Source organism: Bos taurus, chromosome 4 (assembly GCF_002263795.3).
Source record: "Bos taurus isolate L1 Dominette 01449 registration number 42190680 breed Hereford chromosome 4, ARS-UCD2.0, whole genome shotgun sequence".
NCBI lineage: Eukaryota > Metazoa > Chordata > Mammalia > Artiodactyla > Bovidae > Bos > Bos taurus.
Genome location: NC_037331.1, coordinates 42,712,509 through 42,737,958, shown reverse-complemented (window position 1 = coordinate 42,737,958; position 25,450 = coordinate 42,712,509). Strand labels below are relative to the sequence as shown.

At 36.4% G+C, this 25,450-nt stretch overlaps 1 protein-coding gene across 14 annotated transcripts in view; it reads right to left on the bottom strand.

Moving 5' to 3' along the window:
- MAGI2 (membrane associated guanylate kinase, WW and PDZ domain containing 2) overlaps positions 1-25,450 on the bottom strand; it is a 1,467,480-nt gene that overhangs the window by 524,984 nt on the left and 917,046 nt on the right. For all 14 annotated transcript variants that reach the window (XM_059886037.1, XM_059886041.1, XM_059886040.1 and 11 more), the window contains one exon: positions 13,701-13,916. In XM_059886037.1, the coding sequence (XP_059742020.1) occupies positions 13,701-13,916 (216 nt within the window). The remainder of the gene's footprint in view (positions 1-13,700; positions 13,917-25,450) is intronic.

Below are 25,450 nucleotides of genomic sequence, written 5' to 3'. Positions count from 1 at the left end.
TGACACATTTCTTAGCATGGTTTTATTGTTAAATCCAAACATTAATTTTTTGGATATGTTAATGAATTTCCCCCAAGACGCTTGCTGCTCAAGTGAACAGACTTTATCAAACACTGGCAGTTTTGAGCATTTCATTTTGAGTTTCTAGGTCCATTAGATGCCTTGCAAACCAGAGGAGGGGGTTATTTTTGCCCTAACAATAGAAACAAAAATCATTTCAATAAAGAATGAATATCTATTTTTAGAGAATGACAATAATTTTAAAAAATTTCCCTTTGACTAGGACTGTTGTATGTCCTAGAAATTCTGTGGAAACTTTGAGATAGCATAAGTGTTGATAATATACAGTCTTAAAAGCAATGACCTATAAAAAACAAGATTTGTGTATAATTTTATTTCTGTGAAGAATTAAATATAATTTCTTTGGATTCAGCAAGCAATTTCCTTCTTCCCATAAGATATTCAGAAGAGCTCAAAGATCTGTACACAGTATAGGGACTAAAAAACATTTAATGGGAAGAGAGTTAAATGAATGCATTTTTGCACTCAGTACAGTTCACATAAATTCTACAGTTCTGGTCCAGTCAAAGGTTTTGATATTACATATGTATAGTAGTCATTCCATTTACTTACATGTTTATTGCTCTAGCAGTATCTAACACATTGCCTTTAGGATGCAAGGCTAACAATAAATCAGAATACCATGGCTTTGAATGTCCCTACTGAGTTTTATTAAAGGATAATCAGAAACCAAGATAAAACATTTCAAGAAGATTGCCTATTTTATACCTTATCCATATTTTCATTTGACATGGTCTGTGCATATAGTTAATGTTAAGCTTTCTGTAATTGCCTTCCTTTGAAATAAGGGAACATAATATTTCAAAGCCAGATAGGAAATTGTTGATTTTATTTCTTTGAATAGTCATAAAGTGTGAATTTTCAAAACTTGCTATATCCTGTGAGAGAGCTCTATGATTTATATTTTTAATGGCTCTGTGACAAATTTTAATAAATCTAATAACTTCTTTCTTCTGTCTTTATGTTATTTTGGGGAAATAAGCATAGTTAAAGGACATTTAATGGGAAAAAATGGTTGAGGAACATGTTTGTAGCTTATAAGGAAAGAGAATAGGAATAATTTGAGATTATTTTTTTTCTTTTTGTTTAACTGTTCTCAGATAGCAATAAACACTCCACAAGGAGCAGTAGAATATAATTGCTAAGTCTGGTGTCTTAGCAATTGGGTTTTGAATCTGTCCTTCAGATTGTGTTTGAATCTGTACTTCTCGGTGTGCTGTTGGGCAAGTCATTTAACTCACTCTGTGCCTGCCTCAATTTCCTTAAGTGGAGTAACATTACATTACATAAGGATTAGATAAGACATGTATATATATTGTGTAGAACAGTAAACTACTGGAACATAGTAGGTGCTCAGTAAATGTTATATATTTTTATATGTGAGTTATACTACATAGTGGAGAAGGCAATGGCAACCCCACTCCAGTACTCTTGCCTGGAAAATCCCATGGACGGAGGAGCCTGGTAGGCTGCAGTCCATGGCGTCGCCAAGAGTCAGACAGGACTGAGCGACTTCATTTTCACTTTTCACTTTCATGCGTTGGAGGAGTAAATGGCAACCCACTCCAGTGTTCTTGCCTGGAGATTCCCAGAGACGGCGGGGCCTGGTGGGCTGCCGTCTATGGGGTCGCACAGAGTCAGACACGACTGAATCGACTTAGCAGTGTACTACATAGAACACTAGATAAACTGTAGAGTTCAATCAGTCAAGCAACTTAAATGGTTTCTCCCCATAGAAACAAGAAGTATGGTCAACTTCATATGATTTTTAAGACAGGTGTTTCAAAAAACAATGCAATTTCTTAACAAAGAAAGATGCACATAAAGCTAAATCTTCTTTAAAAGGTGTGTGCACAAATTGAGCTTTTCTTCCTCAGTCGAAACTTTCTGTGGTGTTAACTCATTTAAAGGAGGGAAAATAATCTTCAGAAATCACACATTTTTTCCAAGTTCTGTATGTTTTCCTGCAGAGTTCTACATTTGATTTTGCTAGGTGCCAGGGACTGCTACTGAGCTATGAACTTGGCTTTCGTACCTTTGAGGGTACTGATTAAAATCATAATCAGAGACACAGCTCTTCTATTTTTTATTAGTCCAAGGCTTTCTCCTAATGTAGACTCAGGGTAAGCTTGGTTTTCAAATCTAATAGACAGCTCCAGATTCTTGTTCACTTTGGTAACACTATGGTAGTGACCATAGTGGTGAAAGTGGTGGGGCTTGAAGATTTTCCTTGCTGCTGCTGCTGCTAAGTCACCTCAGTCGTGTCCAACTCTGTGCGACCCCAGAGAGGGCAGCCCACTAGGCTCCTCTGTCCCTGGGATTCTCCAGGCAAGAACACTGGAGTGGGTTGCCATTTCCTTCTCCAATGCATGAAAGTGAAAAGTGAGAGTGAAGTCGCTCAGTCATGCCCAACTCTAGCGACCCCATGGACTACAGCCCACCAGGCTCCTCCATCCAAGGGATTTTCTAGGCAAAGGTACTGGAGTGGGGTGCCATTGCCTTCTCCGGAAGATTTTCCTTAGTTTCCTGCAAACTTGGCAATCTCATCAAAAAGTATGTTTGTTAGGTTGATATAAAGACTTATTGTATTGTCATAGGGGTAGGATGGAGTGGAGGCTGTCATAACATGCTTGCTTTACTGCTAGAAGCTGAAGTTTTTGGAATTTGAAATATAGGCTCTTGTAAATAAATGAATATATTAGGGTTGACTCTTGGACAGGAGAAAAATATCATTGTAATTGATTTTTCATATGGCCATCCTATAGATTATTTTCTATTGTGAAAATGGAGGACATTCTGCCTTCAGAAAGGAAGCTGTCACGCAGTGGCCACCTGCATTCTATGCAGCCATTTGACTGAAATAAGTCAATGTCCTAGCTCAATGCTCAAACACCACTCTTATCAATTTTCCTTGCTTTTCCTAACCTTCTCAAATGAGAAGAGGAATTATAATATGGGTGCCAAAATATTTGCACATTGAATGGTTAGTGAATATTAACTCATCATTTAGAAAAAAAAATAATAATTACTTTTTTGATGTAGTAAAACATGCACTGGGACCAAATCCAAAAGTACAGAGAAGAAAAACAGTGCAAAGCTGTCTCTCTCCTGTTTCTACCCCCAGTGCTCCAGCAATCCTGTAAGCAAAGGTGGTTATATTTTCTGCTCTTTCTGAGGTGTTTCTATGCACACTGATTACTGACTTGTAGTTGGTATTTTTCTGATTCCTTAGTTCTCCTAAAGTGTCTCTAAGTTCTAAAAACAAAGCACTATAATTTCTTTTTATGTATGGTATGAGAATGAGGAAGGGTGGCCCTTAAACACTGTGGCAATGTTAAAAGTGTATTTTTTTCCTGATATTTTAACTAATATTTAATTTTAATATTTGAGAATATGAAAGAAAGACAAGCCTAGAATAAAATAGAATTAGGGAAAGTTAGGGTATGAGTAACTATGCTGCTGATTTTTGAGATGATATATCAACTGAGGGAGCAGGAATGCCAAATCCTGTAAAGGGATTACTTTGTACCTGTAATGTAACCAAATTGGATCTCATCTACTTAGGAGGCCAATCAGGGAAATATGAATTAATAAGAAAGCATATTCAATATTTCAAAATTATTTTTCATTTATATCTATAATCCAAAATTAGTTACACATTCTTTGGAATACTAAAAGAACAATATGAAGAATTATGAAAATAGAAAAATGCAAGGTGTATGAGTGGAAGATGACAGGAAAAATTTGGGTATATAAAAAGCTAAATTGGGAAGAATTACTGAAAAGATTAGTAAAGGGAATTACTTTTCATTGACAAGGAAGAAGTGCTGCCTTAATTAGTATATATTCTTTTTTTTAATTTTTAGCATTTTAATAAAAGCAGACTGGAATAATGGCAATAAAACGAATCTTTACATCTTTGAAACTATATGTGCTATATGATTTTCATAATGCAATGAATTCTGAAGATATTTATCATATAGAAACAAGCACCTCAAATCTTCAACCAACTTTGGGCTGAGAGAAGTTGACACAAGCATTGAAAATATTCAAAGACCAAAACAAGATATGTACATGTATGTACAATAATTTTCAGATCTGTCAAAATTCTGACAAAAATCAGCAAATTAGTACTACATGAAACATCACCTTCTGAAGTTTAAGGAACATCAAAGGGGCTGAAAGAAAAGGCAGAAGACATTATTCAACCTTGATCTTGATAATTCAGGTGTCATTCTTTGGGGCCAAATTGGAGTCAAGGTATTTTTTCATGACAACAAGAAGTCAACTAGAAAATAAAAGATAAAGGTGCTGTCCCTTTATCCCCGAGTGCTCAGAGAGACCTTATCCAGAGACCTTACCTCTTTAGAGACCAGCCTTCAGTCAGAAATAACTAGAGCAACTTTTGTCTGACAAAAAGTAGCTAAGATTTCACACTGAATTGATAAACATATCCACGAGGAGAAATATGAGATAAGAAAATAGACTACAGCTGCTGCTGCTGCTAAGTCACTTCAGTCGTGTCCAACTCTGTGGGACCTCATAGACGGCAGGGTGAATATCAAACCTAGAGAGAATGGATGACCATGACTAGAAATAAGCTTCAGATCAGATCAGTTGCTCAGTCATGTCCGACTCTCTGCGACCCCATGAATCGCAGCATGCCAGGCCTCCCTGTCCATCACCAACTCCCGGAGTTCACTCAGACTCACGTCCATCGAGTCAGTGATGCCATCCAGCCATCTCATCCTCTGTTGTCCCCTTCTCCTCTTGCCCCCAATCCCTCCCAGCATCAGAGTCTTTTCCAATGAGTCAACTCTTCGCATGAGGTGGCCAAAGTACTGGAGTTTCAGCTTTAGCATCATTCCTTCCAAAGAAATCCCAGGGCTGATCTCCTTCAGAATGGACTGGTTGGATCTCCTTGCAGTCCAAGGGACTCTCAAGAGTCTTCTCCAACACCACAGTTAGACTCTAACAATGCTTGGAGAACCTGAAGACACAAACGTTTCAACTAGGCTGCAGGCTTTCTGTGTCTGCTTTATAAACCCCAGTGTGACCAGGTTGTTCCTGCTGTGCATTCCTCCTTAATGTATCAAATCTCTCTCTCATATACATCACATAAACACTCAGAGAAGCAGAAAAAAACTCTACAAAAGGTTGAGTGCAAAGATTCCAAAATTGCTTAATCAGTCTTTGGGCATGAAGATGTTCAAATAGTACTTCCCTTTCAATTTAATCACAAAGTGAGTCTGCCTTGATTTAAAATGACATCCCTGAAATTAATCATGATTTCATGTTTGTTTACAGTGGTATAGTTACAGTTACTACTAAAGTTCATAGCTACAGACTCTAAAGAGATTATCTTGTTACTTTATAATCATATGTAGATACTCGGAGCATTTTACAATTAGGGCAGCTTTCACGTTCAAATGATCATTTAAGAAAAGATTTATTAATAAATGGAATATCTAATTTTTGAAAATTAACTATTTAAAACAGCTCCAGAAATCTGCCCCTCCAGGGGGAGATAAACCAGTACTATGTTGGGAACAAAATAATACAATTAAACCTCCCCTGCAAAAAAAAAAAGAGAGAGATAAAGATCTGAGTGGATACACACATCACAGTCTCTGTGAACCCACACAAAAATAAGCAGGGGATAGGCGTTGGGGTGGTTTCAGAGTGCACCATTATTCACAGGAAAACAGCGAGATTCACCACGGAGGACATAATTCTTTTGACAGTGACAGGACCTCATTCACAGAACCAGGACTGATGGTGCATGCACAGTCAGCGTGCCAAGCAGCACAGGACCTGGATGCGGGTCCCTAATGGTGAACTGAGATCATTGCTGAGGACACTCAGTGATCACATAAGGGACACTCTGTTTGCTCTCTGGGAGACGCAGTTCATTTGCACTAATTGCAGGCTTGGGGGCCTGGAGAAGGCAGCTCTGTGTACACATACTGTATTCCCTTTGTTGGTGAAGGTAGCTCTCACGGGTCCTGTTCCTCCTGGCATTGTAAATGTGTGTGTATTAACAGAGAGACTTAGCTGCCTTTAAAATATATGTGCATTTCTAATTCTTTGCACTAGGCTTACTAATCACTGGTGAGGGGAAGCTACAATATAATAGTGAATTACTCTCCGGAAAAGTTGAGCAGATAATTCATGAAATAAAAGAAATCCAGGAAAGCCTAACCCAATTAGGCCTAACCCAAGCCAAACCCTACTGTTTACAGGACTTGTTTTTCTTCAGAAAAGTTTCACTGAAAAAAAAAAGTTCTATCTACTGATCTATTAAGCACCTATCTATTTGGGTCATTTTCACAGTTACAAAGATTGACTAATTCTCATCTCTAAGAATGCATCTTTTAAAATATACTACTTTCTTTTGTTCACACAACTTTTGAAGAAATGTAAGATCATGAATCCTCATATCTTTCAAACTTAGAAACACTGCATGTTGAAGACACTGAACAGTGGAAAATGAGCATAAAATAAATATAATCACGTTGATATAGTGAAGCTTTGACATTCTCAAGAGGTTTGGTTGACTGGAAAAATAAATATTTACCAAGAATTTGAAATAATTAATGATATATACTAATCACTAACACAGGCAAACAAAAAAGTAGACATAATCCTTGTGCTGGTAACATTTACAATTTATGAGGGAATGACAGACATGCACATTATGAAAAGTTATCTACAAGGTCCAGGCTAACCAGTATCTCCTAAATGAATGAGAAGTGTAAGCTGGACTTCAATAATTCAGAAATGGACAGTCTCAGGTTTTCATTATGAGAGTCAACAAATGATTACCAGAGAATATAAACATTTGATTGAATTGTGAATAGAATAGTAAGTTGGAATGTGGGAAAGGCTTGTCAGATAGGTGAAGGTGTTTTCTGAGTATGAGATGCAGATGAGAGAAGACAGCGGGGGAACCAAAGATAACAGGTGTTGCAGTCAACTGTGGGAGGACCTAGGCAGTTGTCCAAAGAGTTTGAAGTACTAGAAACAGAAGCTCATCCAAGTTTTGAGAAGGATATGTAACCAAATGGTGGTTCAAAATCTTTTAATTGATTGAAGAGTAACAGGGAAATTGACAGGAATGGAGACTATAGGAAAGGAGGTCAGTTAGGTGACATGCTAAGTGCATGCTAAGTCCCTTCAGTTGTGTCAGACTCTTTGTGACACCATGGACTAGGCTCCTCTGTCTATGAAATTCTCCAGGCGAAAAGACTGGAGTGAGTTGCCATTTCTTCTCCAGGGGATCTTCCCAACCCAGAGACTGAATTCATGTCTCTTATATCTCCCGAACTGGCAGGCGGGTTCTTTACCACTAGTGCCACCTGGGAAGCCCAAGTTAGGCGACTGTGTTCCCCAAACGAGGGGATAAGGCACTGATCTAAGGAAGGCTAAGGAAGGCACAGATAAAAGCTAAAGGCCCAGTGATCTTATTATTATTTTTTTAATCTAATAATGCATATCCAGCAGGCAGGAGAAAAGTAACAGACTCTGAACTATCTGGGTGAGAGGCAGATTTAGAGAAAACCGGTAAGATGCTTTGTGAGTTGGCTTGCTTGTTTGTTTTTTAGGAGGAGTTTAAAATGGAATGCTGCATTTAAGTTGCTGAAGCAATACTTGGGGAGGGAGGTGTGTGTAGTCCATGGGCAGTAGTTAGAAATATGGCCCTGGAACACAAGGGAGAAATGAAAGCTGCAGATAAATCTAAGTATTTGAAGTCACAGGGCTGAACATCACCTCTACCAAGATAAAGATGTTTGAACATAAGGTGAGGTTGATGGCAAGGGAAGGTTTCCTGAGCATATGAATTTTAAATAGCATTTTAAAGAGAAATTCTCCTAGATGATATAAGGATGTATCATCCTTGCAAGCATTAGAGCTAATGTCACTTCCATGAACTTTCTGAAGGACAAATATAATGGAATACAATGTAGATGGAGTACACTGAACTACGGGACTGTGATTTACCTTACAGAAGTAAGAAGTCACTTTGTCCTCAGCGTAGTTAACAACACAGGGAAATATGGTGGAAAAGGACGAGTTCAGGTTTCCCTGGGTTCAGAGTTCAACTCTGCTATCATTACCTTAATAAAGTACTTTAAGGTAAATTTGAGCATCTCATTTCTTAAGCAAATATACTGTGATTATGGGACTAGAGATAACATATATCCCATATAGCTTGTACATAGTATGTATTCACTAAAGGAAACTTGTCATTATTTATTTTATTTTTGTAATGTTTATTACTTACAAGGATAAAACTACATTTCTAAGGGTAGAACTACACTGATTTCCATTACCAAAGTGACATATATCAGAAAAAGAAACATTTCTGTAATGTAATTTTGAATAAATAGAGGGAAACTAGAATAAAATAAATATTCATGTATGTGAATATTCATTGATGTTAGTAAAACTTAATTGACTGATTACCTATTTAAAAGTGGTCATTGACTTTATATACATATGGTATGAAAGCAAAAGAAATATAATTCTACAAACTACATTTCAAAGGAGTAAAGATCAAGACAATGAATAATAGGGGTAAACTGAGGACTCTAAAACCTTTATTTCCTCAGTGAAAACAGTTCACTTTGGTGAAGTATATAAGGGGTTAAAGACTAGTAGGTTTGGTACTTAGTTGCTGTTGCTGTTGTTTAGTCACTAAGTCATGTCTAAATCTTTGCCACCCCGTGGACTGTAGCCTGCCAGGCTCCTCTGGATCCCCTGGAGGAGGAAATGGTAAACCACTCCAGTATGCTTGCTGGGATAATCCCATAGTTAGAGGAGCCTGGAAGGCTACAGTTCATGGGACCTGCAAAGAGTCAGACACACATATATAAAGAATATTATATATATATAAAACTAGAAATATTTTATATCCAGAGAAGGAAATGAGTTGCCTTTTACATGATTTACAGAAATGAATAAAAAATAAGAAGCACTAAGTAGGTAAAAACTTTTAATTCCTTCTTTAAAGATGTACAAGTAAAATAGTGGTCATATTGCAGAGAAGAAGCCAGTTCTGACTCCATGTTGGAATTGTTTGACTTGCTTTGCATTGCTTTTGTTATTATAATCATACAGAATGATCTGTCTCAGAGAATACTGCTCCTCTGCCTGACTGTTTAAAGTGTCTTTGTTCAACCCCGTCCACCTGTGAATGGCAGGAAGGAAGAAATTAACACATCCCCTGCCTGAGGCTTGTCATTCTGGGAGATGTTTGCAATATTTCCCATAACAACTGTAAATATCTATGCACCCAACATAGGAGCACCTCAATACATAAGACAAACATTAACAGACATAAAAGGAGAAATTGGCAGTAACACAATAATAGTAGGAGACTTTAACTCACACTCACACCAATGAACAGATCATCAAAACAGAAAATTAATAAGAAAACACAAAAGAAATAAAAGAAATCCAGATTGGAAAAGAAGAAGTAAAGCACTCACTGTTTGTGGATGACATGATACCGCACATAGAAAACCCTAAAGATAGTATCAGAAAAGTAACAAGAGCTAATCAATGAATTTAGCAAAGTTGCAGGATACAAAATCAATACACAGAAATCACTTGCATTTCTATATACTAACAATGAAAAATCAGAAAGAGCAATTAAGGAATCAATCCCATTCACCATGGCAACTAAAAGAATAAAACATCTAGGAATAAACTTACCTAAGGAGACAAAAGTACTGTACACAGAAAATTATAAGACATTAATGAAAGAAATCAAAGGTGACATAAACAGATGGAGAGATATTCCATGTTCCTGAAGAATCAATATTCTGAAAATGACTGTACCACCAAATGCAACCTACAGATCAAATGCGATCCCTATCAAATCACCAATGGCATTTTTCACAGAAATAGAACAAAAAATTTCACAACTCATATGGACACAAAAGACTCTGAATATCCAAAGCAGCCTTGAGAAAGAAGAATGCAGCTGGAAGAATCAACCTTCCTGACTTCATATTGTACTACAAAGCTACAGTCATCAAGACAGTATGGTACTGGCACATAAACAGAAATATAGACCAACGAAACAATTAATGGCCTTTTTGCTTTGCTTCCTCACCTCCCCCTTCTCTGGTCTATAAAAGAGCCTGGTGTTTAGATCCTAGTAAGATGGTTATTTTGAGGTGCTAGCCTGCTATCTTCTCAGTCATCTGGCTTTCAGAATAAAGTTGTTTTTCTTGCCTCAACACCTAGTCTCTCAGATTCATTGGCCTGTCCTGCGGCAAGCAGAGTGAGCTTGGACTTGGTAATAGGCGTGTGTTTACAGATTGTTAAGAAATGTATTTGTTCTTCTATTTGGTAATATTAATATAAGATTCAGGATAGTACAGCAGCTAAGAGTATTGGTTCTGGATCCAGATTTCCTATATATGAATTCCAGTTACAGGGCAAGTTATTTAACTGTAGTGTACCTCAGTCTTCATCTGTAAAACAGCATTTAACTAATAAGACTATAAGAGAATTAAATGAACTGATACATACAATGAGGTTAAGGAGCTCCTAGCACATGATAAGATCCAAAAGAAATTAATTATTTAATATTATTTATTACCATTATTATCAATTTTACTTATAATGGAATAAAGTTACCTCAGTAAACTTTCTCCTTTTCCAAATGTATCTCATTAATTATATTATTTATGCTCTATACTGAGGTCTGATATTAATTACTATTATAGGCTCCTACAGGGCAGTGTTAACTAAAATGTAAGCAACAATTTTCTCAATATTATTTGAAGTGTCCTGAATCCAATGAATGTATATGGGGAGAAGACAAAGGCACAACAAAGACCCTGTGCTGGAAAAAATGTGATGAGGGTCTAATGGTGAAGAGTTGGTGAGGTTCAAATGGTGATGAGATTCAAATGGTAAATGTATATACGAGGGGGGCAAAGAAGTTTTATCTTAAAATCCCTGTTGAAACTTTTTATCTTAAAAACTCTCTTGGATAAACATAAAGAAAAACAGAGACCCTTCAAAAATGGGACTTGGCAAAGGATTTCTAATAAAGGATGATGAAACAACTTTCTGGTTTGGGGCTGTTTTCTCCTACCTTTCAAGTCCCATAAGAAAGAAAAAGTAATATAAGACCACTGCTATACCAGGTTCACAGAGGAACTGTTTGTGGCATCTGTTGACTACTCAGATATTCTGAAGCTGGCCTGCATAGTTGTTCTCTGTTATTTTCAGGCTCAGATGTCCAAAGACAGTTACAAGGCTAGTGTTAGTTAAGAAGAGTTCAAATCAGTCCATTTTACCTGGAGCCTTAAAAACATCCTAGTCATAAAAAGCAAAACAAAATATTTCTCATGTTTAAGGTATGAATAAAAGGGGATGGAGCTTTCCAGATTTACTATGCCCTCAAGTTAAAATAAATTTCTAGTCTGAGAATTTGTATGTCAAGAATGTTTCATTTGATTTGCCCTAAACAGAATATAAATGGAACAGAAATCAATGATTTGGGCCTTATCAAGGCCATATATTTTACATTTTTATCTATAAGGTTTTAATCAGTAAGAAATCCTATAACTGCTCTTTGACATCCAACTCCTGCTTCTTTTGTGATTATTTTCTTCCACTTAGCTGAATTGTTGTGCTTTTCGTATCAAAGTTCAACTAAGGAAACTATGTCTTATCAACTTAATTTAAATCCACTACATGATGAAAAGTAAATATTTTGACAGAAACATTTCAGAATCAAAAATCAAAAGAGATGGTATCTAAGTACTTGAAAATTATCAGATCATTTATAGTAGATAAATTACATTATGTACCTAAACTGATTTTTAGCATTTGTACCCAGAAATCAATGATTGCTGGGGTCAGAGAATAATTTTTTAACCAATATATTAATAGAGGAAGCTATCCTCATACATTAACCAAAATGAAACCACTTTCTAAGGTTTTATACCTTGATTGACACATATTGAATGTTTGGTCTCCTTATATTTCATGAAGAACATTTATACAGGTATTATGGAAAATGAAGGTAAAAATAGGCTTATGAAACTTTTCTTTGATAAAAAATAATTAGGCATGAAAATTCAAATAATATGTTGCTATAGGAGCAGTATGCTGCTGCTGCTAAGTCGCTTCAGTCGTGTCTGACTCTGTGCGACCCCATAGACGGCAGCCCACCAGGCTCCCCCGTCCCTGGGATTCTCCAGGCAAGAACACTGGAGCGGGTTGCCATTTCCTTCTCCTAGAAGCAGCATAGTGATAAGTAAAAAGTATAGACATCAAAGTAGTTGTAGGAAATATCTTAAGAATAATGTTTGCAAGATACATGTATTAACATTGTTTTCAATGGTTTTAACACAGCTCTTAGACTTTCAATGCCCATTAAAATAATGATATGCCATTATTAACAAATAAATAAAACAAAACTTTAGAAACTTTTTCCAAGATTACAGGCAAAGAGAATGTCATAGTTTAGTTTTGGTTATTATGAATAAGATTATGAAAAATCTATACTATAAATAAATTTTTGTACTACATTAGCAACAAGCATAAGGAAATTGCAAATGCCTACCTTGCACAAACACACTTTATATCTGTCTAATACTTTTTATATAGGGATATGACAGATGATAAATTAAAGGGATAATATCTTTCCCTTGTTCAAGGTAATTGCCTTCATGATATCAATTGTGAAGATGCTTTCTCCAAATTGCCAGATTGTGTGATAAAGGTGGAAGGATAAATACATGGGCATTTTGTAACTTCAGTTATTCTGTGGACTGTATTCATTGACGTTGTTAACTAAATCACATGACACAACCTCTATTCACAGAGCTGAAAGTATAGTAAGGTTTATAAGGATAACTATATCTAATTAACATCTAATATTAACTAACAAAAAATATTTCACAATGTGACACAGTCGTATTCATGACTTATAACACCTTCTAAGATTTAAACCACTCACTGAAAGTGAAAGTCTCTCAGTCATGTCCAACTCTTTGGGACACAGTCCATGGAATTCTCCAGGCCAGAATACTGGAGTGGGTAGCCTTTCCCTTCTCCAGGGGATCTTCCCAACCCAGCAATTGAACCCAGGTCTCCTGCAGTGGAGGTGGATTCTTTACCAACTGAGCTATCAGGGAAGCCCCAAACTACTCACCATATTGCCACTAAAATTGTATGAGTAAAACCAGAAATAGAGGAAGTTGAATAAATTGCGAGGTACACCAAAATTTAAACTAATAAATTCAGACACAAGAATCATATCCTTCCCATTTGATATCATAATCCTCTCCTGGAAGATAACTGTAAACATTATATATATATATACACACACACACATATATATACATATATATATACACATACATATGTACATATACACATAGACACACACACATGCATACATACACACCTGAAAATAAATGTGAAAAAATATATATGAATGAACTATATATATTGTCAGTAATGCCTAACGCGGCTCCTGATGGGAGCCACGTTAGGCATTACTGACAATATGTTTGAACACAGATATAATATATATTCAGCTATTTCCAGAAGAACTGATGAACCTATGACAAACGTAAATGACTAACCTGGTGTCACTACTACTCCATTTCCATTGACCACAGGCCTCTCTTCCTCTTCCTCCTCAGGAGGCTCTATGCTTGCTTTCTCCATGTTGCTCACTGATTTATTCCTCTTTCGTTTTCCTTCAGCGCTTGGAGTGGCTCCAGGAAGTATCTGGTCTGTTACATTTAATAATAATGGTGCTGGTTCTGCTGGAGGCTTTGGGGTACCGTAGTAATTGTCTGCAAACAATAAAAAGCATTATGAAGTTAAGCATTTCTCCTACCGATGTGCATAATTTGTAAAGAATGGAAATTTTATTAACAAATGTGGATCCTAGTTTGTATACATAATATATATATATATATTATATACCTACAAATATATCATTTTATAGCCTTTTATGTTTTTAATACATGAATTTGTTTCTTCTTTTGTATTGGGCTTTAATGCTTAAGGAAAGATACAGATCTATCTTTATTTCACCTTAATTCCAAATAAAATATAGTCTTACTTATTGATATGGCACACAGCAATTTCAAATTAATCAAAAAAGTTTGATAACAAGTTTTTCTTATAAATTTTTTAAGAATAATTATTTCTGAATAAGACTATAGGTAACTTTTTTTTTTTTTAAAGCAAATCTCACAACATTCTGCAAAGGCACAAACACACTGTGCTTTTCTCCAGCTTTCAAAGGGCTCTGGCTGTTGTCTTTGATGTGCACAGCATCCTGCCCAGAGCTGCATCTCCCTGCCATTTTAGTCGTTCCCATGACTGCTGACAGTGGGCCTGCTGCTCTAATCGTTCTTCAGATTACCACAGCTCTTTTTCCCACAGTTCCATGATCTCAGCTACAGAATCATTTGTTTCTCTCATCAGCCTGCGAAACTTGTTAAAGAGGAGACTAATTCCTGTGCATGTCTGTAATAAGAGCCTGGCAAATAGCAGGCATGGTATATGAGCTTACTACGTGAATATCCATATATATATTCAAGGCAAATTACTTTCCAAAAAATACTTTAATTTTTTGATTGGCAAAAAAATATAGTGGTGTTTTTTAAAAAGATCAGTGTTATATTTTCAGCATCAACTTCAAAGCCATTATTGTGTTTTCAATTAATTGAATAGTTTATGAACACCGTTGCTCATTCATTTATTGGAGTCTTTATTTAGCATTGACTATGAACCCAAGCACTCCAGTATACCTCTGAGAGAAAATGATGACTACAATGCAATCCTTGTCTTCCAGATGCTCAAGGGTCTAGGCACATTTGATAGTAAGCAGACAAGCATTAAAACAGGAAATAGGATTAAGCACTCAAACAAGGAGACACAGAGAGGAAAACCCATCTCACTACCTGCAGAGGCCACTGAAGGTAACTGGGAAGACAGTGTGGTGTGAAAGAAACAATTCTTAAGTAGAAGTGACGGGGTCTAGATGTGTAGTTTCTATGTAACTACAATTCAAGTAACTCAGTAAGGCTCACTCTCTTCATCTATATATTGGGAATGGCAATACTTGTTAAAATCACCTGTATTGTGAACTGCAAACAACTAAAACATACTCTAGTTAAATTAAAAATGATAAGGATGAGAAGATGTGAGATGGCTACTTGAGGGAAGAGACTGGAAAATCTTGGGGAAAAAGGGCAGAAACAAAGAAGTTCTGTCTGGACACCCAGGCTTTGTGTGCTGGCCCTGGACTCTGAAGCCTAGCAGATCCCACTACCTCAGGCTCAACCCTCAGTGGCAGCCGCCCTGGTGGGGATGAACTTAAACTCTTCTCAGAGGCTCTGAGCTTATTCATTTCCAGGGAAACGTTCAGGAAAGGTCATCTCATTGGCTGAATCACAGGCACAAGAGAGCCCCTGAGCTGCTGAGGAGGACTGCCCTCCTTAGATTTCACGGGGGAGTCTAGAGCCCTATTTTCATCCATTGTATATCATGGTTCTCCCTGAGACAGGAAGGGCTTTGAGATGGTGGACAGGCAGAAATTACAAACCTTCACTACATGTGCCCAACTGGGTTGTTGTGACGATGAAGTAAGGATGTATGAGGAAGAGCTTCATAAACTGTGAAACTGCCCATTTTAACGGCAGTGTAAACTTCAGGCTGGCATGAAGTGAGTGATGGTTCTGGAGGCCAGCCATGCCACTGACACTGTTGCCCATTTTCACAGATATTCACAGTTGTAAGAACAATACCAGAAAAAAAATTATCACATGAAGTGGTTCTTAAACATGTAGAACTTTTAAACAGAACTCTGCAAAGTGGATGTTACGTATTTTGCTAAAGGTTGCTTTCTAATTTGATTTAGAGCATTTCAAACAAATCAGACCTTTGAATGCACTCGCCAAATTCTGAGCAAACAAAAACTGTTAGTTGTTCCTAGAAGTCTATGAACTATTACTGTATTACAGCACCCAAAAGACCTAACAGAGTTCTTAGTATATTGCTGTGTTTCCCACAGAATCATAACACTTAACTTATTATGTAATAAATATAATGTAAATTAGTAAATAGTCCTGCATGTTCCAATAAGCAGTACAATTTTAAGCAGTGTTCTGACTTTTTAGTGCTTCCAAATATATATAGTACTAAGAAAAGTGAGTTTGCATAAGCTCCAGGAGTTGGTGAGGGACAGGGAAGCCTGGCGTGCTGCAGTCCATGCGGTCACAAAGAGTCAGACATGACTGAGTGATTGAACTGAACTTAAGAAAAGTAAGTGTTAGTTGCTCAATTGTGATCAACTTTTTGAGATCCCATGGACTATAGCCCTCACCAAGCTCCTCTGTCCATGGAATTCTCCAGGAAAGAATACTGGAGTGGGTAGTCATTCCCTTCTCCAGGGGATCTTCCCAACCAGGGATTGAAACCAGTTCTCCTGCATTGCAGGCGATTCTTTACTGTCTGAGCAACCACTGAAAGATGAGCCCCCCAGGTCGCTAGGTGTCTAATATACTACTGGGGAAGAGTGGAGAAGTAGTTCCAGGGAGAATGAAGAGGCTGAGCCAAAGTAGATATGATGCGTAGTTGTGGATGTAGTGGTGAAAGTAAAGTCTGATACTGTAAAGAAAAATACTGCATAGGTACCTGGAATGTTAGGTCCATTAATCAAGGTAAATTGGTGGTCAAAGAAGAGATGGCAAGAGTGAACATCGAGGGAAAAAACAGAGTGAACATTGACATTTTAGGAATCAGTGAACTAAAATCGACAGGAATGGGAGAATATAATTCAGATGACCATTATATCTACTACTGTGGGCAAGAATCCCTTAGAAGAAATGGAGTAGCCCTCATAGTAAAAAAAAAAAAAAAAAAAAAAGAGTCCAAAATGCAGTACTTGGGTGCAATCTCAAAAATGACAATGATCTTGGTTCCTTTGCAAGGAAAACCACTCAGCACCACAAGTAATCCAAGTTTATGCCCAACCACTAGTGCCAAAAGAGCTGAATTCAGCTGAACGGTTCTTTGCAGACCCACAAGGCCTTCTAGAACGAACATCAAAAAAAGATGCCCTTTTCATCATAACAGAGTGGAATGCAAAAGTAGGAAGCCAAGAGATAAATGGGATAACATGCAAGTTTGGCCTTGGGGTACAAAATAAAGCAGGGTAAAGCTAACAGAGCCTTGCTAAGATAGCAAACACCCTCTTCCGAAAACATAAGAGACGATTCTACACATGGACATCACCAGATGGTCAATACTAAAATCAGACTGATTATATCCTTTGCAGCCAAAGATGGAGAAGCTCTGAATAGTCAGTAAAAACAAGACCTGGAGCTGACTGTGACTCAGATCATGAACTCCTTATTGCAAAATTCAGACTTAAATTGAAGAAAATAGGGAAAGCCACTAGGCCATTGAGGGGTTGACCTAAATCAAATCTCTTATGATTATACAGTGGAAGTGACAGATTCAAGGGATTAGATCTGACAGAGTGCCTGAAGAACAATGGATAGAGATTTGTAACACTGCACAGGAGGCAGTGACCAAAATCATCCCCAAGAAAAAGAAATGTAACAAGGCAAGATGGTTGTCTGAGGAGGCCTTATAAATAGCTGAAGAAAGAAGTGAAAGGAAAAGGAGAAGGAAAAAATATACCCAACTTAATGCAGAGTTCCCAAGAATAGCAAGGAGAGATAAGAAGCCTTCTTAAGTGAACAATGCAAAGAAATAGAGAAAATAGTAGAAAGGGAAAGACTAGAGATCTCTTAAAGAAAATTAGAGATACCAAGGGAACATTTCATTCAAAGATGGGCACAATAAAAGACAGAAATAAGTTAGGACATAACAGAAATACAAAAGATTAAGAAGTGATGCCAAGAATACACAGAACTGTATGAAAAAGGTCTTAATGATATAGATAAACACAATGGTGTGGTTATTCACCTAGCACCAGACATCCTGGAGTGTGTAGTCAAGTTGGCCTTAGGAGGCATCACTATGAATAAAGCTAGTGGAGGTGATGGAATTCCAGCTGAGCTACTTCAAATCCTAAAAGATGATGCTGTGAAAGTGCTGCACTCACTATGCCAGCACATTTGGAAAACTCAGCAGTGGATACAGGACTGGAAAAGGTCAGTTTTCATTCCAATCCCAAAGAAGGGCAATGCCAAAAAATGTCCAAACTATCACACAATTGCGCCCATTTCACAGGCTAGCAAGATAATGCTCAAAACTCTTCAAGCTAGACTTCAACAGTACGTGAACTGAGAACATCCAGCTGCACAAGCTAGATTTAGAAAACACACAGGAACTAGAGATCAAATTGCCAACATCCGTTGGATCATAGAAAAAGCAACACAATTCCAGAAAAACATCTACTTCTGCTTCATTGACTAAGCTAAAGCCTTTGTATGGATCACAACAAACTGTGGAAAATTCTTAGAGATGGGAATATCAGACCAACTTACCCACTTCCTGTGAAACCTGTATACAGGTGAAGAAGCAACAGTTAGAACCAGACATGGAACAATGGACTGGTTCAAAATTGGGAAAAGAGTACATCAAGGCTATATATTGTCACCCTGCTTATTTAATTTATATGCAGAGTACATTGCTAGAAATACTGGGCTGGAGGAAGCACAGTGGAATCAAGATCCAGGAGAAATATCAATAACCTCAGATATGCAGATGACACCACCCTTATGGCAAAAAAAACAGAAACTAAAGAGTCTCTTGATGAATGTGAAAAAAGAGTGAAAAAGTTGGCTTAAAACTCAACGTTCAGAAAACTAAGATCATAGCATTCAGTCCCATCATTTCATGGCAAATAGATGGGGAAACAATGGAAATAGTGACAGACTTTATTTTTGGGGGCTCCAAAATCACTACAGCCATGAAATTAAAAGATGTTTGCTCCTTAGAAGAAAAGCCACGACAAACCTAGACAGTATATTCAAAAGCAGAAACATTACATTACTGACAAAGGTCCATCTAGTCAAAGCTATGGTTTTTCCAATAGTTATGTATGGATGTAAGAGTTGGAACACAAAGAAGACTGGGTGTGGAAGAATTGATGCTTTTGAACTGGGGTGTTGGAGAAGAGTCTCAAGAGTCCCTTGGACTGCAAGGAGATCAAACCAGTCCATCCTAAAGGAAACCACTCCTGAATATTCATTGAAAGGACCAATGCTGAAGCTGCTGCTGCTGCTAAGTCGCTTCAGTCGTGTCCGACTCTGTGCAACCCCAGAGACGGCAGCCCACCAGGCTCCCCTGTTCCTGGGATTCTCCAGGCAAGAACACTGGAGTGGGTTGCCATTTCCTTCTCCAATGCATGAAAGTGAAAAGTGAAAATGAAGTCTAAAGTTCTAATAATTTGGCTACGTGATGTGAAAAGCTGACTCATTAGAAAAGACCCTGATGCTCAGAAAGATTGAAAGCAGGAGGAGAAGGGGAAGACAGAGGATGAAATTGTTGGATGGCATCATTGACTCAATGGACATGAGTTGAGTAAATTCAGGGAGATAGTGAAGGACAGGGAAGCCTGGCATGCTGCAGTCCATGCGGTCTCAAGGAGTTGGACATGAATGAATGACTGAATAACAACAACAAGTACTAAGAAAAATGAATCGCACTTCAGTGACTTTTTTTCCAATTTGTCTTTTATGGCTTAAATCTCTGTAAGGTAGAAAAAGAACCTTTTACTAATTAGAACTAAATGCATGTGTGAGTTCAGTCACATAGCTCAGGCTAAAAATAATTATTAACAGATTATGTTGAATTTATATTCATAAGTAATTGCATCTATTGACGTGTAATGTGATTATAAATCATATAGCAGTAATTTTTTCCTACAATTTGGTTTATGAAATTAATACTTTAAATTTTAGATGCAAAAGAATATAAAATATTAATTAAGACATTAAGATTATCTTTATTAGCAATAATAGCAATTTAAAAGAGGCATAGAAATAATGCATGTAGTTACTACATTTGAGAAATGCAATTCCTAGAAAATAGGCTATTGCTTAAACCAAATACACAGAACAAAGACACATGTATACCTGTGGCGGATTCATTTTGATATTTGGCAAAACTAATACAATTATGTAAAGTTTAAAAATAAAATAAAATTAAAAAAAAAAAAAAACAAAGAAACAGGAAATTCCTAAAAGAAGCTGAAATTCAGCCAAATGGTCATGTAGCTTAATTACTGAAATAATCCTGGTGTTTAAATATATACAAACCAATATACTAAGGATAAATGTGCCATGTAGGTAACACAACAGCATGTTTTCAGAAAACAAATAAACATCAAAACTATTTTAAAATATAATTTGGAAAAACTGTCCCATTAAGCATGAAGTACCTGTATGTATGTTTAACAGCACAGATCACAGTGAGATAAAATGACTTTGAATCCTGTGTCCCCTAATCTGGCTGGCTCTTCATATCCTTAAAGTGAAATTTAGCTGAAGTGGAACTGTGGGGCTGTAAGATGACCACAGCCACAAAAGCAACTATAATAACCTGTGCTATGATTATCATCATAGCAATTTAGTGAGCTGGACATTGAAAGGGCATTTTACTTCTGAGCTCTTGTATCTGATAGGGATTAGAATGAAGTTATCCTGCCTCTGCAGTTAAAGGAAAATAGAGGCTCTAAAAAAATTAAACTATTTCCAATATTATACATGAAGCAAGTGGAAAAATTATATCCATTTGATTGAGGAACCGCATTTCTTTTCAAAATACTATAATGCCTCCCGAGAGACAGACAGAGAGAGAGAGAAAGAGAAAGATAAATAAATAAAAGTACAGAGCAATTTGATACAGTCCTCTAGGACTTCACTCAAAGTCACAACCAATGAACAGAAAAATATCACTTTCAAAAGAGAAATCAGTGATTGCTACCAAAATCATGAAGCAGGGACATTTTAGGTGATTTTTTTCCCTCCTTTCTTTTAAAATTGAGTGTGAGTGTGAGTGTGAGTGTGAGTGTGAGTGTGAGTGTGTGTGTGTGTGTGTGTGTGTGTGTGTGTTTGGGGGGCATGGGGTAGGGATTATAGGCTTTCCAGCCCACTTTTTACTGACTGTATTTGTAATGAATGATGTATTCATTAGCAGTTTCATGTTAATTTAACACAAAGTTTCACTAACTTAGTTGTTAAAAATGATGACAAAATGGAAATGATACATATCATTGTTCACATAATTCTATCATAATTAGGATAATCTATATATTAAGAAAGTTTAATTTTGAATCAATGTTTGGAAAATAAAAGAGGCAATTATTAAGAAACTTGATTTATACATCAGCTTTTAAAGTACTTAAAAGAATGGCTTTTTTTTTTTTTTTTTTCATAAAGGTATAGATAATCAAAGGGCTTCCCTGATGGCTCAGTGGTAAAGAATCCATCTACCAATGCAGAAGATGTGGTTTCAATCACTTTGTTTTGTTGTTTAGTTGCTCAGCCGTGTCTGAATCTTTTGCAACCCCATGAACAGCAGTCTGCCAGGCTCCTCTATCCATGGTATTTCCCAGGCAAAAATACTAGAGTGGGTTATCATTTTCTTCTCCAAGTTCAATCCCTGGGTCAGGAACACTCCCTGAAGAAGGAAATGGCAACCTACTCTAGTATTCTTGACTGGGAAATCCCATGGACAGAGGAGCTTGGTAGGCTATAGTCCATTGGGTCGCAAAAGAATCACACATGACTTAGCGACTAAACAACAGCATAGCTATGAAAAAGTGAAACAGGGTGAATACAGTCATTTCTTACATTATAAATACGAAATGAGCTTCCCTGGTGGCTCAGTCATGAAGAATCTGCCTGCCAATGGAGGACACACGGGTTTGATCCCTGACCTGGGAGGATCCCACATGTGGAGAAAATATGCTTGTGTGCCACAATTACTGAGCCTGTGCTCTAGAGCCTGGGAGCTGCACCTACTGAGCCCGTGTGCCACAACTGCTAAGGCCTGCATGCCCACAACTACAACAGGAGAAATCACTGCAATGAGAAGCATGTGTACCAGAACTAGAGAGTAGTCTCCATTCGCCAGAACCAAAGAAAAGTCCATGAAGCAACGTAGACCCAGCACAGCCAAAAATAAATATATATTTTAAAAAATATGAAGAAAGCTTCCCAGAAATATGAATAAAAAGAATAGTCTATAATGTCAATAATCTGTTTAATAATAAAAATATTTAATAAATGACCATTTACACCGAACACTGTTATACTTAATTTCTTGCAAGTGGATGAAAATAGATTACAGTGCTATAAATTAACCTTCCTAGAAAATACTTGGAAAATCTAATCCATTAACCACTTTTAGACAGACCCTTCCTAAGCCATCCAGAAGAGATAAAATGAGCTTTTCAAATGACTTTTTGTGTATTATACTTGAAGACCATCACAGAATTACTCCTTTGCTTTCTCTAGCTTGTTAGAACAAATAATGTTTTAAAAAAGTCTAAATTTTCTAAATAGCATTTTGTCTGTCTTCTGATCCTTCTCAGGTTCTGCCCCCGCCTCCCCCCACCTCAGATACTGATTTTAATGCTGAGGCCAGAGGAAAAAAAGGAATACAAAATTATAAACTGTTCTTAATATTTTTTTGTATCTATAGTCTTTGTTGAAGGGTAATAGGTAATAGAATAGTATTTTCTAAGATGCACCATATTCTTTTTGCTTATAAGTTCTAATAAGAACTTGCTTATAAGTTATGATGAGAAGTAGGAAAGACACTAAAAACTAATTTGGGGTATGACGAAATGTGAAATGTGAAAGTGCTGAGATACTTTGAAATGTTTTTACTTGTTCCCAACATTTTTTCCCTTTAAACAAGATCAGTTTTCATGATAGAAACATATGATTTGTTGTTTAGTTCATTTGTCTTTTTAAGTAGTAGACACAGATGTTGGCTCTGTGGGTTCAGTCCTTTGGGTGTATGATAATAACATGTGTAGATTTTACACTAAATAACCATCTATCATTCCACACAGCACCCAAGTGGAGATGGACTTTTGAAAGGTAATATTCTTGTCATCAAGATAACTCACAGATTAAGGTCTTGACCCTCATTTCTCCCCTATATTCTCAGTGCTTTTATTCCCATTTCGGTACCCAGAAAGAATTCATTTTGGATAATTATTTGGTGGAAGAGAGATGACTGCCTACAGACACGTCAGGGTATGCATACAACACAGTCTATCACTGAGATCCCCAGAGAGCTTGTGTTGGAAAGAATAATGGCAAAATTTAAGAGGCTGACAGTCTAATCACTTGTTTTTTACAGTTTTATAAATGGAGTGAGGAGTTTTGATACTTGGCATCCTAATGGCACCTGCATAAAATGACTCCGACATTAAATGGAGAGAACAGAGTTCTAGGTCCCTGCACACTTAACTGCGCTATAAAACATGACAGATTATAAGTAAATAACTATTTTTATCACATCAGAGGTTTAAATTTGTATTAACAGAAACAAATAAGTCATCAAAGGATTCTAATTCAAACTTCAAGACATGTTCAACATGTTACATATGGGATAGTAAATGACTGAAAATTAGTACCAAAAATTATCATAAGATGGTCTTGCCATGGCAAGAATCACAGTCATATGCCTACAGTTAGTAAAATAGAAATTCCGTAAATATAAAGCAAAGTTAGTAAATGTACCATAGAAAACATTGTTTTAAAATTATACTTCCTAGCAGAAAATAACACTCAAAGTCTCACAGCAGAATGCTTCTGTCAACTGATTTTTGAAGTTATTTTTGCAAGCAGGTCTGATACTTAAATTTGATCTTCCCGTAGAAGGCATCATTTCTTCAGCACGTCATATATAGTTAGTAGCTTGAAACCAAAATGCAAAAAGATGCTCTGACCTTAAAAGAAGATATATTTTTCTCTTGTGGTGAAAAGCATTTATCTCACATGTGACAGAAATACAAAAAAAAAATTTTAAATGATCACTGATATCTGCATTAAATTACTAAACAATAAATTACTAAATTATTTGAAAATTCATTGTTGAATATGACTTTCAAAATGTGGACAATTGTGTAGACAACGTGAAAAATTATGTTTTTTTCCACAGGCAAAATTGAATTATTCTGCCACAATCCTCACGTAAGAATTTCAAGTATATTTGAAATTAATGAATGCTGGTTAGATAATAGGATCCACATGCATTCTGGATATCACTGTCTTTAGTTGTTCATCAATACTCTCCAGAAATTGAGTAGGTGGTTTAATCTAACATTGTCTGAAACTTGTTTTCAAGTTCTCATTGAGTTCCTTGTGGTCATTTGGGCCAAATTTCCATTTATTTGTGTTAGCCAATATTTAGAGACATAGAACAAATCTTTGCTAAACTGAACTATATCGACTGGTTAGTGTATGTCGTGTCCTTCTTTAAAGAAAACTAGATATCCTTTACTTTAGCGATTCTTCATTCAAGCATTATGCTGAAGTATTCTGAACATTTCCCGCCTGTGCCAAATAAAATATATAAAGAAATCATGCAAAGAAATCCTTAAGAGAACAGAAGGAAGTTACATTTGATTTTTCAATGTCAAATATATGTTTGCTTTCAAAGTAAAGCATTTGAACATTTATAATGATACTAACATAAAAAAACTTACAAACCCAATGCATAAACATATCACATTTAAGTAATATTAAATTTCTTAGAGCAGTTCTGTCTTGTAAAAATGTTATATCAGTCACAAATACACAAGTCATATGTCATTTAAAATTTTCTAATTAGTGACACTGAAAAGGGGAGAAGGTGAGAGTTATTGTAATGATATATCTGACTTTAGCCACATATACAAAATATAATATTTTCAATGTAATATAATACTAAAAGTTATGGATGCACTATTTTTACCTTTTTTCTTACTAAGTCTTCAAAACTCAATGGATAGTTTACACTTAAAAGTGCATTTTGATTCAGACAAGCCCCATTTTCAGTGCTGAATATCCATGTGTGCCTAGTGACTACTATACTGAACAGTACAGCCTTATTTTATCAAATAACACTCAGGTCATCATCTGACTCATTCTTCTCAGAAACAATAAAGTGAAAATCTCTTCTTTAAATGAATGAGAGAATTGAGTAAAACACCAGAATACACTGACCACTTCAGGTAACACTGTGTCAATGAGGTTTCTTTTGCTTACTGCTTTGCTGTACTGAATTCATGAAAATATTATTAAGCACCCAACAGATGTACATTTTTTAACAACTCTCATCCATCTTGCTTCCTAATCATTCATTTTATCACTTTATCTTGACTTAACCTGAAAATTTT